Source organism: Myotis lucifugus, unplaced genomic scaffold (genome assembly GCF_000147115.1).
Source record: "Myotis lucifugus unplaced genomic scaffold, Myoluc2.0 scaffold_7, whole genome shotgun sequence".
Taxonomy (NCBI): Eukaryota; Metazoa; Chordata; class Mammalia; order Chiroptera; family Vespertilionidae; genus Myotis; species Myotis lucifugus.
In genome coordinates, this window is record NW_005871055.1 from 6,138,142 (window position 1) to 6,155,682 (window position 17,541).

General features: G+C 38.1%; 1 protein-coding gene across 1 annotated transcript in view; it reads left to right on the plus strand.

Moving 5' to 3' along the window:
- Positions 1-13,541, plus strand: part of GTF2F2 (general transcription factor IIF subunit 2) — a 132,451-nt gene extending 118,910 nt beyond the window's left edge. The window contains exons 7-8 of the mRNA XM_006083525.3: positions 119-262; positions 11,858-13,541. Coding sequence (XP_006083587.1) covers positions 119-262; positions 11,858-11,977 — 264 coding nt within the window. The 3' untranslated portion in view covers positions 11,978-13,541. The remainder of the gene's footprint in view (positions 1-118; positions 263-11,857) is intronic.
- Positions 13,542-17,541: the final 4,000 nt, after the last annotated feature.

Here is a 17,541-nt window from a genome sequence, read left to right on the forward strand (position 1 = left end):
TTTCTTCTCTGAAATCAATAAAAAATATATTTTTTTTAAAAAGGAAAGAAAGAAAATGCCTGTTTCAGAGTGAACATGTTGAATTAATGCTTTTATTTCTTTTGCTTTTTGCACATAGATTGAATATGAAAGGAAAAAGAAAGAAGATGGAAAACGAGCTCGAGCTGATAAACAGTATGTTTTAGACATGCTATTTTCGGCTTTTGAGAAACATCAGTATTATAATCTTAAGGACTTGGTGGACATCACAAAACAGCCTGTGGTATGTATATGCTCACATTGATCCTTTTAATGTGTCCTGCTTCATTAACAGTGAACCACTTAAGAGAGGTGTATCATATGTAAGTTCACATGCACCGTGCTAATGGCAGAAAGGGTGTCTTAATGCAGCTTTCTTTTGTTTATAACATCAGCTTCATTATTTTGAATTTCAAGTATATTTAATATTAATAGTTGCATAAGAAATAAAGGTGAATTTATTCTCCTTTTGACTGATCCTGAACATTAAGCCTGAAGTCGTTTTTTATGTCATTTCTAGTCTGTCTTTTGTTCTCCTAGCTTCCTCCAAAAAAGCTCAACTCCTTTTTTTAATTGGAAAATGTGTCTTAGAAGAATCATATTCTTTTAAGAGTCATACTGGTCTGTCACAATGAGAGAGTTTATTCTGCCTGTGGGCTATTCTGTAATGGATTTTTTAAATCAGAATCTACCTAACATTAGCATTAGGTCCTTTTAAACTGGCAGTACTGCCTCATGATTCTTGTTGGGACTGTAGTTAGGTTTGCCTATTCTCCATTTTGAAGGAAATAAATTGATGTTTTTGAAATCTTGTTTGTTCTTTAGATGATCGTTTTTTACCAATTCTCCAGACTTTTGTGCATATTTGCTAGTAATTTGTATTTCTAATCCATTTAGAATGCTGGAAATAAGTAAAGGGATCCAAATCCTTTCTCCAGCCTTTGGCATTTCCTTCTGTTTCTCTTTCTTACACTTAATGTTAGCATAGCATCAAATTGAATTATAACAGTATTTACTTACAAGTTTTAAAAGTTAAATGCAAAACCTTTTATTTTCTGTCCTTTTATCTAATTTCTTTGATCAGTTGTCCACTTTGCTAGTATACTCAAGGATTTGTTAATTCTAACTGTTCTGTTTATTTGCTTCAGAATATGCAGCAAGATAACCAGTTTTTTAAAACTTTTTAACATAACCAAATCATTCCTTATTAAAGGGCTTGGTACTTTTTTCCCCTATTTATTCAAAGCTATAGGAAATGATTTATGAAACTTCAATATTCATTGTACAGTTTCTCACTTCTGCAGCGATTTCTCTACTGTTATACTTCAATCTTTTACTTTTTCATTAAGAAATTAATTTAAATTCCAAAATATCTAAATTTTTTTAATAGACAGGAGGAAAGTGCTCATACTATAGTATTATCAACTCATCTTAATGACTTCATTCCCTTCAGCATCAAAGCCTCAGAAACGGCATTCCAAGCTAGAAAAAAAAAAATTTGAAATAGAATAATTCATTAGCTAAGCTGTGTTTCTTCCGGTTTTAATGAAGTCTATCTTTGTGTTTTATGTAAATATGAAAAAGTCAATCCTAATCTCTGAATACAAACAATATATATATTCTCATTGAATAATAATACTATATATGGAAATAGACATTTTTAGAGGGACATTCAGAAGGTACTAGCAAAAGAGTTCTTTGCCTTAACATGCAATGGCACTTTTTTTTTAATGGTGATACAACAGATCTATTATTATGTCATACATGTCATACATACATATGTACACATACGTACACGTACATACAGCGTGCCTTTATAGGCAATTTGGTATAGCCTATTGCATCTAGGCTACAAGAATGTACAGCATGTTACTCTACAAAACAAGAGATTAAATTAAGCACAAGAGGAAATGATACGATCAAGAGATGCAGTAAATACGAGATGTGTGAGGCTGTTGCCGGCGAAACAAAGCATACTGTTTTATAGCAAACTTTTTTTAATGCTTTTTTTTTTATAGCTACTACTAGTTCTACTATAACTACTTCAACTACTACTACACAACAAATACGGCTACTTGGGCCCACCTAGTTCCTCAGGGAACTAGTGTTTTCAGAGATGACAGGCTGAAGGGACAGCTAACCCAGGGATGACTGATTGAGCTCAGCTTACCAATGGGTGTTCTTGATTGAGCTGAATTGACCCAAACTTATATTTAATGTCTTAACTGGGACAAAACTATCTGAATTTAGATTATTAATTTCTTTTCTTTTAATTTAAATTCTTTATTGTTTAAAGTATTACATAAGTCTACTTTTTCCCCCATTGACCTCTCCCTAGCTGCCCCCACCCCCAACAGTGGCACATTTTTTTTTTTAAATATATTTTATTGATATTTTTACAGAGAGGAAGGGAGAGGGAGAGGGATAGCAAGTTAGAAACATCGATTCAGCTGCCTCCTGCACGCCCCCCACTGGGATGTGCCCGCAACCCAGGCACATGCCCCTGACTGGAATCGAACCCGGGACCCTTGAGTCCGCAGGTATACATTTTTAAAGTGTATTCATCTGCATCAAAGATAAGGGATAACTAGTGATTCTCTCAATTTTGGTTCTTCAGATAATTTTTATGTGGTGGTACTCAATGAATCTCTTATAATGGAGCTTTCTTTAATTCATGGGCTTTAAGAGGATCCAGTAAGCTCTTGAATATGTACAAAAAGGTATGGATTTTTCTGGGGAATAGATCCATAGTTTATATTAGGTTCTCATAGAGGGCCTAGGACCCTCAAAGAGCTTGTGAACCACTGATCTAGAAACTAAATTATTTTATAATTGTTTTTTAAAATATTTTTTATTGATTTCAGAGAGGAAGGAAGAGGGAGAGAGATAGATACATCAATGATGAGAGAGAATCATTGATTGGCTGCTTCCTGCATGCCCCACACTGGGGTTGGAGCCCCCAATCTGGCATATGCCCTGACTGGGAATCAAACTGTGACCTTCCGGTTCATAGGTCAACATTCAACCACTGAGCCACGCTGCCTGGGCATAATAGTTTTATTATTTAGAGACTGAATTGCCTCAGCAAGCATAAGGTTCTTGAATACGGAATTGGATATTCATATCCCTAAATATTTATATACTCTGCAACACAGTAGAAATTCAGTAAATATTAGATGAATTAATTTGGAAAAAGGGAAATGGTTATATCCTCAGTATCCAGAGCCACCATATTTTCCTCAGATGGATTTTTCAAGCCTGATCTCATTTTTATCAAGAATGGAGGACAAAAAGCCAGTTTTAGGAAAGTGCAGACTGTCAGGGCTACAATTACACTTACTTAGAGGAGAAAGCAGGAATTGGTTCCAGCCCTGCCATTTCCCTCAGTGGGTTCTAGGGAAGTCACTTCCAGTTCTAAAATTGAGGCAGTAGATTCTCTTTGTGATCCTTTCCAGCTCTAAATCTGATTCTCTCCCTCTCCTGTTTCATCTCCTTCTCTCCACCTCCCTCTCACATTTGAGCTGAGTTGGCAAAGCCCATTGATTGGCCTAGAAAAAAGTGGCCAAAGCCCAACTCATCTTCATATAGGTAACTGTTCCTGTAAAAGGTACACATTACATTAAGTGAGTCTGTTATAATGGTCATCTGAACACTCTACTAATTTGATTTTAGCCTGAGCAGCAACGAGAATGAAGGAACCCAGTGTAGCATAAAGCTCCAGGAAAGGGTTTCCTGATGTGATGGAAAGAGCACTGCATTTGGAATTATGGAATCTGAGTTTAAGTCCCAGCCCTACCGTTTAGCCAATTAGTCCTGGACAAGATACTAAAATATGTTTAATGTATAATATATTATCTGTTTAACAGTAAATTATTTAACATATGACATACTTAATATAAAATGTACCTATTATTTATATTAAATGTTTATGATATAAAATTAAAACGTGTTTAAATTAATACCTTTTATAGTATCCTTATAAATATTTGTTTATGAAAGATGCATTAACTGCCAAGTATTTTGCAAATAATTATTTTTAATATTATTAAACACTTTTTTAGTACCTGCGTTTAATGACATTCTCTCGTTTTCACATGGTTTCCAATACAACTTTTGATAAGTTTCTAACCATGAAGTGTATCACTTCAACACATCCGCATTAATACTACTACTATATTCTTAAGTTACCATCTGCTTTCTGGCTTTTGAATGTCTTTTTTTATGTATTCTGAGTGAATTATAAGTATTTTCTTGATTTTTCCAGTTCCTTCCTTTCCATATTGTTCTTCCTAAAACACCTTTACTTCTGTAAGCAAAATTATTAATTAGAGGAGATGTCCTCAGGGCCAGTCTTTCTTTCTCATTCACCAGTGTATGACCTGCATAAACAATCAAGGAGTTAAAGGGCAAATAAGCAGATTTAAAAAGCCAACCTCCGGTAACTGATATAAAGTCAGAAACACTGTCAGTAACCATTTAAAGGGTTGTTTTTATAGTTTAAATGTTGGCTCCCCAAACTGAACTATCAGAGGAATTCTATTATTTGTCCCCTGGCAAATTTTTGATCTGTCGCTTTGAATGTGTTATGTCTAGTCTTTTTTTTTTTTCCTTCTTTTTTTTTATTCTTTATTGTGTCTGATCTTTCTTTATATTTTATTATATCTTTAAAATAGAAGCATATATAAAGTAGGATATCCTTAAAAAATACAAATCATTAGAAACTTTATCTAATTGCTCCCTTTGAAACATTAAACTGCCAAGATCACTTTGAGCACTAACACTCTTTTCTAGTACAGAACCCATTTACCAGGGTTCCTTTAAATACATTTCTATTAAAAAGTGTCATCCAAAATCAGCTCTCATGATAACTGAACCATTTAATTTCTTTGTGCTACATCCATTGAATTTCAGGTCAAGAATTAGGGAAATTTATCTTTAATTATTAATAAGCCCTTGTAAATCAACATCCCCAATCCTGTCAATCCAGTGAATAATTTTTGTTTAATTAAGAATTTTATTGAATTGTTTGCGTGCTTTTATTAAGGTAAATTCAAATCAACAAGAAAAACTAGGTAAAATTTTGATTTTGAGGCAGCTTGATTCCCATACTTCAAGTTCCCCAGCACTGAACAATGCTCAACAGGCTGTTGCTTATTTACACAAAGTAGGCTTTTCATAAAGTAGTGCAGCAATAAGGTAATGTTAACCTAATCCTCTCAGGCCAGAGTAAAGTTAAATAGAAGTAACATAAGCACAATTGGCATCAGGAAGATATTTTTTTTTTAAAGGATAAAATGACTAGAAAATTTGACATATTGAGAATTTCTCCTGTCAAAAAATAAACTTTTATTTACCAGTATATGCTATTATAGATCTGTGAATTGGTTGGAACTCTCAGTTGTAAGAAATAGAAACTCAACTCAAACTAACTAGCTTAAACAGAAATAGAATTTATTGGCTCCAGTAGCCCAGAAGTTCAGGAATGAATCTACCATTAAATATGGCTAGATCCAGATACTAATATTTTTTAGTTAAAACTGTCCCTTTCCATCTCTCATAATCATTCTATGTTTCTTCTGAGTTATCTTTATTCTTAGGCAGGATCTTGCCATGTAGTAGCAAAAATGATCCCCTAAAGCAGCCTGTAGCTAGCAACCCCTAAGCAAGAAGAGAATATCTGTCCTGACTATTCCAGTAAAAACCCCAGGGAAGATCTTATTGACTTGGTAGAGGTTTGTGCCCATTCGTGAACCAAGAGGTTGGGATAGGAGTACTCTGCCAACCAGGGCCCACTGCCTGTCCCACCTTGTGCCACACTGCCTGGTACAGAGTTGACACCTAATCATTGTTAATCATTTTATTGTAGTCTTGAGTTTAGTGTGCTCAAAGCAGAACTCTTGATTTCTATACCCCTCCAAAGCTTTCCCCAGACTACTCCATTTAAAGTGACACCACCATTCCCCAATTGCTCAAGCCAGATACCCATATTCCTATTTCCTCTTCATACTATATATATAGATATATAGAGATATAGATATATATAGATATAGATATATATACTTTTATTATATAATGTATATAATTAAAATTATATATATACATTTGACTCAGGATCTTAAAGGTAAAGGTAACCTTTCTAATGTATAGAGGCTTGAACCCAGTTCTCCTGACTTCAGTCTAGGAATATCTCTTACCACATTGCCTCTTCTATATTCTGTTATATATATATATATATCTGTAGACAAACAAGGAAAATGTTTTTCTAACAGCCTTGGCCAAGTGGCTCAGTTGGTTGAAGTGTCATCCCATACATCAAAAAGTTGCGGGTTCATTCCCGGTTAAGGGCATGTACCTGGGTTGCAGGTTTGATCCCTCGTGGGAGGCAACCAATCGATGTATCTCTCTCATATCGATGTTTCTCTCTCCTTCTGTCTCTCCTCCCTCCCCCCTTTCTACACTCTCTAAAAATCAATGGAAAAAAATATCCTCGGATGAGGAATTTTTTTTTCTCCTAACAATAGGAATCCCTTTTAATGAAAAAAATAAAATAAAAAGCTAATTTCTCTCTCAGGCAAACTGCTTTCTACTCGTAATTTCTCTGTTATTAAGAATCATCATCATTAACCTAAAGCAGGTATGTAGAGAATAGAATTTAAGCTTTACCTCAGCTCATTTAGTTCCTAATCCAAAGTAAAAATAGGTATTTTTAAATGTTTGAAACTCATTCCCAAATTTACTACTTAGTAAGTTTTGTTTTCTCTTTTTTTCCCTCCTAAATATTTATCATTTCCTTTTTGTTCACGTATTTTTTTCAGTTCTCTCTTTTTTCCTATAACTGGAAATTATTATTTTTGAATGGTACTATTAAAACTAAAAAGACCACCAGTTTCCCAATAGAGCATTTTAATTAATGACAGACCTTTTTGAGACTCGTTTCTTTTCTTTCTTTTTCAGTCCTCACCTGAGGATATTTTTTCCATTGATTTTTCAGAGTGGAAGGGAGGAAGAAGAGAGGGTGGAGGGAGAGAAACATCAATATGAGAGAGACACATCAATAGGTTGCCTCTCGCACGTGCCCCAGCTGGGGCCCGGAATCAAACCCACAACCCTTTGGTGTGCAGTCCAATGCTCTAACCACTGCACAATCAGCAAGGGCTGTTGTTTTTTTTAGTAATTATTTTCTAACTTTATGAAGTGAAGCCTTAATTAAAAGGTTTAGAATATGAAATGTCATGCTAAAATAAATTATTAATTATGTTGAATATAAATGGATGAAATTTAAATATTTATGAAATTTTAATATTTTCTTATGAATAGAATGTACTAATAAGCAATAGATCTGCTACCAAGTTTATGGGATAGTAACATTTTCTCTTTCAACTTATATGGTTTGTTTCGGCCTTTTTTTATCATGTTTCTGAATGAGGTAAAATTTGGGGTTAATTTACTAACATGACCAATTGAGTCCAGATTTTACCTGAGATATACTTTGATAAAAGCAATAGCTAACATAGGCATCCAGAAAACAAAATCGGGCATTTATTTATATAAAAATTTACATGGAATTTTTAATTAATAGCAGGCCACAATATTTATATTTTATCTGAAAATCACATTACCCATGAACTCTTCCCCTCCCCCCTTCCTGTCCCATTTGATTTAAAGGGAGGTAAAGTAAGTTTTTAAGCTTATTAACTGCTTTCTCCTGGTTTTATTTATTCCCTGAGCATGCTAGGACTTGTTTTTAGGCTTGTAATTCTTAGGGGAATTGCCTCAGGAAAGAAATCATTTTCTTTGCATTGGGCTCTGACTTAGACAAAATATGGATTTAGGTAAGTGTTTGAAGCCTCCCGGTTTCTCTTTCTCAGAAGGGGCATTGAGATACCCCTGTAAGCGGCAGACCTTGTAGTGCTCGCCTAAAGCTCTGTACTACAGCATTATAGAGCCATTCCTCCTAGAATGTCCAAAGACAGATATTCTATTCCATCATGTTTTCCTGTATATATGAACTGACACACAGAGCCAGCCACTGTTGGACACGTTACTTTACCCATGATAATTTAATACTTTAAAAATTGTGTTATCTCAATTTGTTGTTATGATCTGGAGAGGTCTCTTTTTTTTCTCCAAATTTAAAAACTTTATTTTCAGTACAAGTTAAACTTTTTAAGTTACAGTTCAGTGGATTTTAGTATATTCACACAGTTGTATAACCATCAACCACAATCAATTTTAGAACATTTTCTTCACTCCAGAAAGAAACCCCATACCTATTAGCAATCACTCCCCCTTTCCTCTTTTATTTTATCTTTTTAAAACATTTTTTAAATTGATTTCAGGGAGAAAGGGAGAGAGGGAAACACCAATGATGAGAGAGAATCATTGATCAGCTACCTCCTGCACGCCCCTTACTGGGTGGGGATTGAGCCTGCAACCCCGGCATGTGCCCTTGACTGGCTGATGCTCTGTCCTCTGAGCCAAACCGGCTAGGGCCTCCTTTCCTCTTATCCCGGACCCTAAGCAAGCACTAGTCTACTTTCTGTCTTTATAGATTTGCCTATTCTGAAAGTTTCATGTAAATAGAACCATATAATACAGCGGTTCTCAACCTGTGGGTCGCGACCCCTTTGGGGTCGAACGACCCTTTCACAGGGGTCACCTAAGACCATCGGAAAACACATATATAATTACATATTGTTTTGTGATTAATCACTAAGCTTTAATTATGTTCAATTTGTAACAATGAAAATATATCCTGCATATCAGATATTTACATTACGATTCATAACAGTAGCAAAATTACAGTTATGAAGTGGCAACGAAAATAATTTTATGGTTGGGGTCACCACAACATGAGGAACTGTATTAAAGGGTCGCGGCATTAGGAAGGTTGAGAACCACTCACTGGTCTAGGAGATCAGACTCCTCCTCTCCAGGAGAGTATAAAAGTCCCGGAGGCCCTCTGGTCTAGGGGGAGTGTCTTCCCTCCACACTCTCTGGAACAGAATCACTGCTCCACCCCTGTGGCCAGCAGGCATTGTCTGCACACAGTTAGTCTGGCTATCCCCTCCTCGTAGCTGCTTGGCCAGCGAGCAGAACACAGCCCAGGGCCATAGCTCAGCAAGAATTAAATCTTTATGTGAAGGCTTCTCCCGCTGCAGCTGCGCTCCATAGCCTGAGTGGTGGCCCAGGTGGCCGCCACTGCCAGCTTCACCTTTTCCTCCACCGTCTCCGGAGGCTTAGTCTCTCAAGCTGCGCCACTCCTTGCATCTCCTTGGGGACCCTGCAGCCCGGTTGGAGGAAACATAACCTCTGTCGGGCGGATGGAGCACTTACCCCTAAATCCTGTTCCGGATGCCAAGTGTCAGGAGCATTCGCTCTTGAGTCCGCACATACTCCTGAATCCTGCTCACCTGCTCGCTGCACCATTGTGGAGAGTAAGTATTCCCACAATTGCTGCAGCGAGTGGAGTCAAGGAGAAACTTACTCCCCAACAATACTTAATTTTTTTAAAATATATTTTATTGATTTCTTACAGAGAGGAAGGGAGAGGGATAGAGAGTTAGAAACATTGATCAGCTGCCTCCTGCACACCTCCTACTGGGGATGTGCCTGCAACCAAGGTACGTGCCCTTGACTGGAATCGAACCTGGGACCCTTCAGTCCGCAGGCCGACGCTCTATCCACTGAGCCAACCCGTTAGGGCCCCAACAATACTTTAAAAGAAAAAAAAAGAGCTGCCCAGCCAGTGTTGCTCAGTGGTTGAGCATTGACCTATGAACCAAGAAGTCACCGTTATTCCTGGTCAGGGCATATACTCCGGTTGTGGGCTTGATCCCCAGTGTGGGGCATACAGGAGGCAGCCAATCAGTGATTTCTCTCTTATTATTGATGTTTCTCTCTCTCTCTCTCTCCCTCTCCCTTCCTCTCTGAAATCAATATAAATATATTTAAACAAATAAAAATAAAAAAATTTTTTAAAGAGTTTCTGTCAGGAAACCACAATGCTCCTGGTGATTGCTCTTGTCACTCTTCACCCATTGCAAAGCATCCACAGTTGTATGATTGTTATGCACAAGGTCTTAACCAGTCTCACAATAAACCATTCTTTGGTGGTGGTTTTTTTATATTTTTATTTCAGAGAGGAAGGGAGAGGGAGAAAAATAGAAGCATCAATGATGAGAGAGGATCACTGATCGGCTGCCTCCTGCATGCCCCCCTACCAGGAATGGAGCCCGCAACCTGGACATGTGCCCCCAACCAGAATCAAACCTGGGACCCTTGGGTCCGCAGGCCGGTGCTCCATCCACTGAGCCAAACCGGCGCTAGACCATTCTTTGGTATTTTACAAAGATGTCATTCTTGGCTTCTAAACTGAAAATCATTTGTGCCCAAGCCATCATTTTCCATTTATACATCCTGTTTAATTAGAAAGTAGTTTCTAAAGTGTCCCATTTTTTTAAAATATATTTTTATTGATTTCAGAGAGGAAGAGAGCGGGAGAGATAGAAGCATCAATGATGAGAGAGAATCATTGATTGGCTGCCTCCTACATGTCTCCTACTAGGGATCGAGTCCACAACTGGAATCGAACCCCGGACCCTTCGGTCCACAGGCCAACACTCTGTCCACTGAGCCAAACCAGCTAGGGCAAGTGTCCAATTTTTTAAATCTAATTTGAAGTGGCAGATGGCAGGCATACACATGACCTAGATGCCTCAAGCCTTTTTGCTTACTCATGTACACAGGTCCTTTGGTAAAGCCAGCTGCTGGTGTTGGAGGCAAGCAGGCCTCCTGGGGGTACAATACTATAATTTATGCTGGTCAGTTTATAGTGGGATACTTTCTGGCCTTGGGCATTGGCAAGCAGAGGTCGGATTTAGTATTACATTTATCATAGCTATCATTTCCATGAATCATTTGGTTAATATCTATTGAATTTATGCAGGATGCCCTACATTATCACTTACCTCTTTCTTTCAGAGGAGCCAAGCACAGGAAAGCTGCCACCCCCATGGTTTTTCCCATGTCTTATTATCACTTCTTTTTTTTTTCCTTTTTTTTTAATTGAATTTATTGGGTTGACACTGGTTAACAAAATTATTCAGGTTTCAAGTGCACAATTCTATAATATATCATCTCTACACTATATTATGTGTTCACCACCCCAAGTCAAGCCTCTGTCCATCCTCATTAATCCCTTCTTATACCCTCCTCCACCCCTGTCAACCCCCCACCCCCCCGCCTCCCAGGCAATCACCAAACTTACACTTCTTGTCCCTCACCCTGTCTTGACAAGCTTGGCCAAGATACAAGAGTATACAAATAATGACTTTCTTTATTACACAGGAAAAACAAGTGTCCTGATAGCTAGTTTGAAAACTCACCTTAGAACTGAGAATTCTTGATGCCTCTCATGTGCTTGCCTCATAGAATATTATTGTTCCAAAATATTTGTCACTTTTTACGTATGTTTCTGAAATGACTGGTTTAAGAATAACCCTCTCTAACTGTGAACTGAGTGAGGCTGCTGAACTCAGGGGCAGATCACACTTGGTATACAGTGTCATCTTAATAAACATTGGGCACCAGTAATTTTCTAGTGTAATTTCATCTAGACCTTTTTAGTTCTTAGGTTGTTGGCACTTAGCTCTTCCAACCCCTTTAATGCAGATGATCATATGTTGAATACAGTTATCATGTATTGCATGTGTAGAATCAAAAGGTAGTTTATTGAACCTCTTTATAAAGAAATCTTATTGTACTTTCAGGATCATAATTTTTTATTACTCAAATGTGGTTATCTCTAGGTTTTTTGTTTGTGTTTTTTCTTTTTCAGGTGTACCTGAAGGAAATCTTAAAAGAAATTGGTATTCAGAATGTGAAAGGGATCCACAAAAACACATGGGAGCTGAAGCCAGAGTATAGACATTATCAAGGAGAAGAAAAGAGTGATTAAGAAGACTCCAAGCCAGCATGCTAACAGAACAACTAAGGGTGATGCGTTAAGCATACGGCATTGATACTTGAACTTGAGCACCATGTGTTATAGGGGCAAAATGACTGAAACTTTAATTTCTCTAGGTAAATTTTTTAAACAATAATTCTTGAAAAATTACTGAAGTGGTTTTTTTTGGTGTGTTTTTTTGTTGTTTTTTTTTTGAGGAGAAATAACAAACTTATTTATAGACTTAACTTGTATTAAACTAGATTATTCATGATGGGGTTAGGAGTTGGGGGTTAAGAGGTTCTGTAATTAAAGCAAATCAAGGAAATAACTATCCATTGAGATAAATATTTTTCTGTATTATTCGTTTTCTTAACAGAACATTAGAATGCTGAGGTTGAGTACCACCATACTAGGAAAATTTTTTATCCTTGCATCCCCTTTGTAAAGTAAAATTCTGATTAAGGAAGATGGTCTTATTTCCTACCCTGCCTCCAGTTGTCTTATCCTGCATTGTTCTGGTGCAGGAACCAAATCTTGTTTCACCATTGCCCTCCAGTTCCTAATTATTTGAGGCTGAGTGTCAAGAAGCAGATAGATAGCCGAAACCGGTTTGGCTCAGTGGATAGAGCGTCGGCCTGCAGACTGAAGGGTCCCGGGTTCGATTCCGGTCAGGGGCATGTACCTGGGTTGTGGGCACATCCCCAGTGGGAGATGTGCAGGAGGCAGCTGATCGATGTTTCTCTCTCATCGATGTTTCTGACTCTCTATCTCTCTCCCTCTGTAAAAAATCAATAAAATATATTTTAAAAAAAAAGAGACAGATAGATAAAGGTGTGATAAATCTGTATACAACTGATAATTCTGGATGCCTGTCATGCTTGGTTTGTAGCACATATCTTCCCCCAAACCCTGTCTTTTTATGTGTAGACTGCCCTGAAACACCTGGGTCGTCTACCCCTGCCTTTTGTTTTTGTGGTGACAGTGTCTGCCAGATGCAGTGTTCCCAGCAGAGCTATGTCATTTGAAGTTATGCTTTGGTATTTCTTCAAACCTGGTTTTTTCAGCTTAATTTCAGTTACCTTTTACCTCATCACACTATCTGCTTGAGTTTTTTAAACACTTAGTTTTGAGTTTCTTAAACACTTGTTACCTTTTCTATAGGATAGCTAATCTATGTGGTAGACTGTGTCATTCCTGGTTAATTTTTGGAATTGCTTTCTCATTCAATACTAAAATATGGCTGTTGGTCATAGAAGAGACTCCCTTCGACCTGGGTTTCCACGTTCTTTTATTTCAGGACTCTCTAGCTCTGATAAACATGCTTTTGACCACTGTGAGATTGAAAGGAAGGCTGATATACATCTGGCAAAATGTCACATCATGAGGGTAGGAAGGCCATATTTAATAGATGAGATTGTTAAACTCAGCCAGTACATGGGATGTTTTAATTGTCAAAATCTATGTAATAAGATTATAGTTGCTGGGCAATGGCAAGATTTGAAATTACATGTTGCCACAGTAACTTCTAAAGAGATAAATCTTAAAAAATAAAAAAAAGGTTTGCTCTATTGTATCATAAGCAGGCCATGTGGATTTCAGCAGAGTTGCAGTTGTTCCTAATGGTCTGTGAACAAATTTTCTTTGAAGCATATTTTGTTCATTGTTGATACATATCAGTGAAATGAGAGGAAACATTTTTCAGGTCCTTATGTGCCTGATAGTGTGTTAAATGCTCTAAAATATCTCATTGAATCCTTAGAAATAGTGCTGAGAGATAATGTCCATTTTATAGAACCTTTTCCTACCCAACATACATACCTTCATAAGTACTGAAAGAATCCTGCCCTTGAGGCAAAGCAAGTGCCAGGGTGTACTTTCCCAGAATCCACCCCCGCCCTAACACCCCCAGTCTCACCTCCAAACCAGGAAAGTGGTGCAGACCACAGAGTTGTGAAGGAGAGGGAGTTTGGCATCCCTACTTGAATTCAGACATCTAAACGTCCCTACCCACCAGATGAAGACTAACCTCCCCTTTTAAAGTCAGGATCCTTTTGCTAAAGTTTTAATTCCTATCATGCTTCAAGTACCCGGGTGGAGTGTGTGACTTTATTAGACACCCCCATAGGACTTAAGGAGCCCAGGGGCAGGTGGCAGGGGGTGGGGCACTGAGCTGAAGGGGAACTGCCTTATGTTCAGCCTTCACTTGCTGCAGACACCCTTTTCGTCTCAATACATTGGCCATCTTCCCTCTCATTTGTATAAGAGTCCAGGATAAGCTGCTTCTCTTCTTTATGGTGTTTTCTTTCTGACATGTGTCCAGAGCAGGTTCCTGAGCCTAATATCATTTTAATGTAATGTGCAAGAGAAAGTATCAGAGATCGCTTTTGAACCTGATTTTCTTCACATATTCCCATTCATTCTTCCTACTTCCCTTTGAGCAGGTGCCACCATCCACAACACAATAGTATGATGTAACATCTGACAGACAAGCAATAAAAGTCTTCAATAGTTTATTATAAAAAAAATCACAGCTTTAGCCCTAACCGGTTTGGCTCAGTGGATAGAGCCTCGGCCTGCGGACTCAAGGGTCCCAGGTTCGATTCCGGTCAAGGGCACGTACCTTGGTTGCGGGCACATCCCCAGCAGGGGGTGTGCAGGAGGCAGCTGATGGATGTTTCTCTCTCATCGATGTTTCTAACTCTCTATCTCTCTCCCTTCCTCTCTGTAAAAAATCAATAAAATATATTTTTTTTAAAAATCACAGCTTTATCCTGCCAGTGTGGCTCAGTTGGTTGGATGTTGTCCTTTGCACCACAAGGTTGCAGGTTGGATTCCTGGTCAGGGCACTTGCCTGGGTTGCGGGCTCAAACCTCCGTAGGGGCATGCAGGAGGCAGCTGATCAGTGTTATGTTGTCACATAGATCTTTCTCCTTCTACCTTCCTCTCTCTCTCTCTAAAAAAACCATTAAACTATTCTGTAAAAAAAAATAGAAATTAACAGCTTTTATCTGATATTGTTAGAAATCATCTAAACTTTTTAGTTGCTTTAGCTTACAGTTTAGAGTAGATTTTGTAAAGTCACTTAGTCTTAAATTTTAGGGTTTTAAAGAATGATTTTTCTAAAATATATCATATTTTTAAATGTTGAAATTTGTATTTATAAGATCTTAAGAACATACAAGTTTTTTATTGTTTTGTGGAAATGTAAGTACACCAAAAGCATATGTTGCTGGACCAAAAACTTTAATCTGGTATGGTCATGGAACATGATGGCTGTTAATTAGGCAATTATTTATTGACCATGAATATATTCCAGGCACAGTGGATATAAAAGCACTACGCATAAGAGATATTCACAGTCTAGTGAGAACTACAAAAGGTAGACAGGGAACAATACATGTGGGTAATAAAGTATGAACTAAGTGTTGCAATCAATCAAAATATTCCAGTTAATTCATCATGGCCATTTAGACTCTACATGGATTTCCAAATTTTAAAGCATTTGAATACAGTAATATCTACTTAATTTTAAAACTTCCTTGAATAATTTATCAATAATTATTCATTGATAATTTATAAGCACAAAAGGATTTATATAATGTCTAGGAATCATTATTATGAATTTATGTAGTGGCTGTTTTTAATACATTGGTCTCATTAATAGAATGCCAAATTTTGAGTTTATTGTGCTTGTCCTCTTGACATTGAAGCCTTACTTCTGATTGCCATTCTAATTTCTCTCCTTGAATAAAAGCCTATGAACCACTTTGGCCATTCATTCATCTGGTGGAAATCCACTGAAATGCCCACTGTGTGCCAGGCAGTAGGGGTAACGGTGATGGGTGCTTGTGGTAATGTGCCTTATGTGCTACCAGTTTTTTGCCTACTTTACTAAGTAAGCAGGAAGAATAATAGCCTGTGTTTGTTGGACCCTTGCTATGTGCCAGGCACTGCTAAGTGTTTGATTCATATGACTCAGTTAATCCTCATGGCAACCCTGCAACATAGGTTTTCTTATTACCCTTGTTTTATAGAGGTCCCGGTACTAAGAGGTTAAAGAACCAAGGTCATACAGTGGTCAGGGTCAGAGCCAGATTCAGATCCCAGAACAGCACTCCAGAGTGCAGGCCTTTTATTGCCTGTGTGTATATAGGTCATGGGGGCTATCTGCTGATTTCCCACAGCTGTAGTTTACCTGTCCAGAGTCTATCATGTTTGAATTTTTTGTTGTTGTTTTAGTTATTATTATTGAGATATAACTTACATATCTCTTTAACATTTGACGTCTCCTCACTAACTAATAGGTAGCAGAATCTCAAGAGTTATCACTCCTGAATCAAAAAGAGTTGAGCCCTAGCCGGTTTGCCTTAGTGGATAGAGCAGCCTGTGGACTAAAGGGTCCCCAGTTTGATTCCGGTCAAAGGCACATGCCTGGGTTGATGGCGCGTGGGAGGAAGTCAATGATTCTCACTCATTGATGTTTCTATCTCTCTCTTTCTCTCCCTTCCTCTCTAAAATCAATAAAAATATATTTTTTTAAAAAAAGAGTTGATTCTGGATACTAATTGAATTGTTTTGACTTTAGAGATTTGGTTTCTTTTTTTCTTTTTTTAATATATTTCATTGATTTCCCACAGAGAGAAAGGGAGAGGGACAGAGAGCCAGAAACATCGATGAGACAGAAACATCGATCAGCTGCCTCCTGCACACTGGGTATGTGCCCGCAACCAAGGCACATGCCCCTGACCGGAACCAAACCCGGGACCCTTGAGTCCGCAGGCCGATGCTCTATCCACTGAGCCAAACCGGCTAGGGCTAGAGATTTGGTTTCTAATTCTTTTTCAAGTTCTGGAGTTTCTTACTTGTGGAATGATGTTCCTTTTTTTCCCCCTCTAGATTCAGATGAGCTTTTTTCCAAAAATGATTGCAAATGGCCAATGTACTTTATTTACTTACATCCTAGGCCACCCAGGGAATGTTCAAGCCCAGGCTCATGAGAAAGTTTCTGACTGGGCTGGTCACTGTTAATTAGGCAATTATGTATTGACCATGAATATATTCCAGGCACAGTGGATAGAAAAGCACTACGCATAGTCACATGGCAGATAGTCACAGTTGAGGCTATCTGCCATGGCTGAGTGAGCACTCAGGACATCCATTAGCTTGAGACTGCCAAGTGTGGGAACATAGAGCTGAACAAATAAAACGGTCTTTTTGCTTTCAGGAACTCCCAGCATTGAAAAGGACTTTGAAACAAATAAATGGCAGCCTAGTGTATTAAGTGCAGCAATAGAAATACCTGGATTGAAAGCCTATGACTTAGAGCAAGTTGTTTACCATCTGTGCCTTAATTTCCTCATCTGCAACATGGGAATATTAAGAGTATCTGTCACCCGGCTGGTGTGGCTCAGTTGAGTGTCATCCCATGTACCAAGAGGTTGCCGGTTTGATTCCCAGTCAGGATACATGCCTGGGTTGCAGGCTCATCCCCAGGGGAGGGGGAGCGTGCAGTAGACACCCGAGCAATGTTTCTCTCTCATCGATGTTTCTATCTCTCTCCCTTCCTCTCTCTC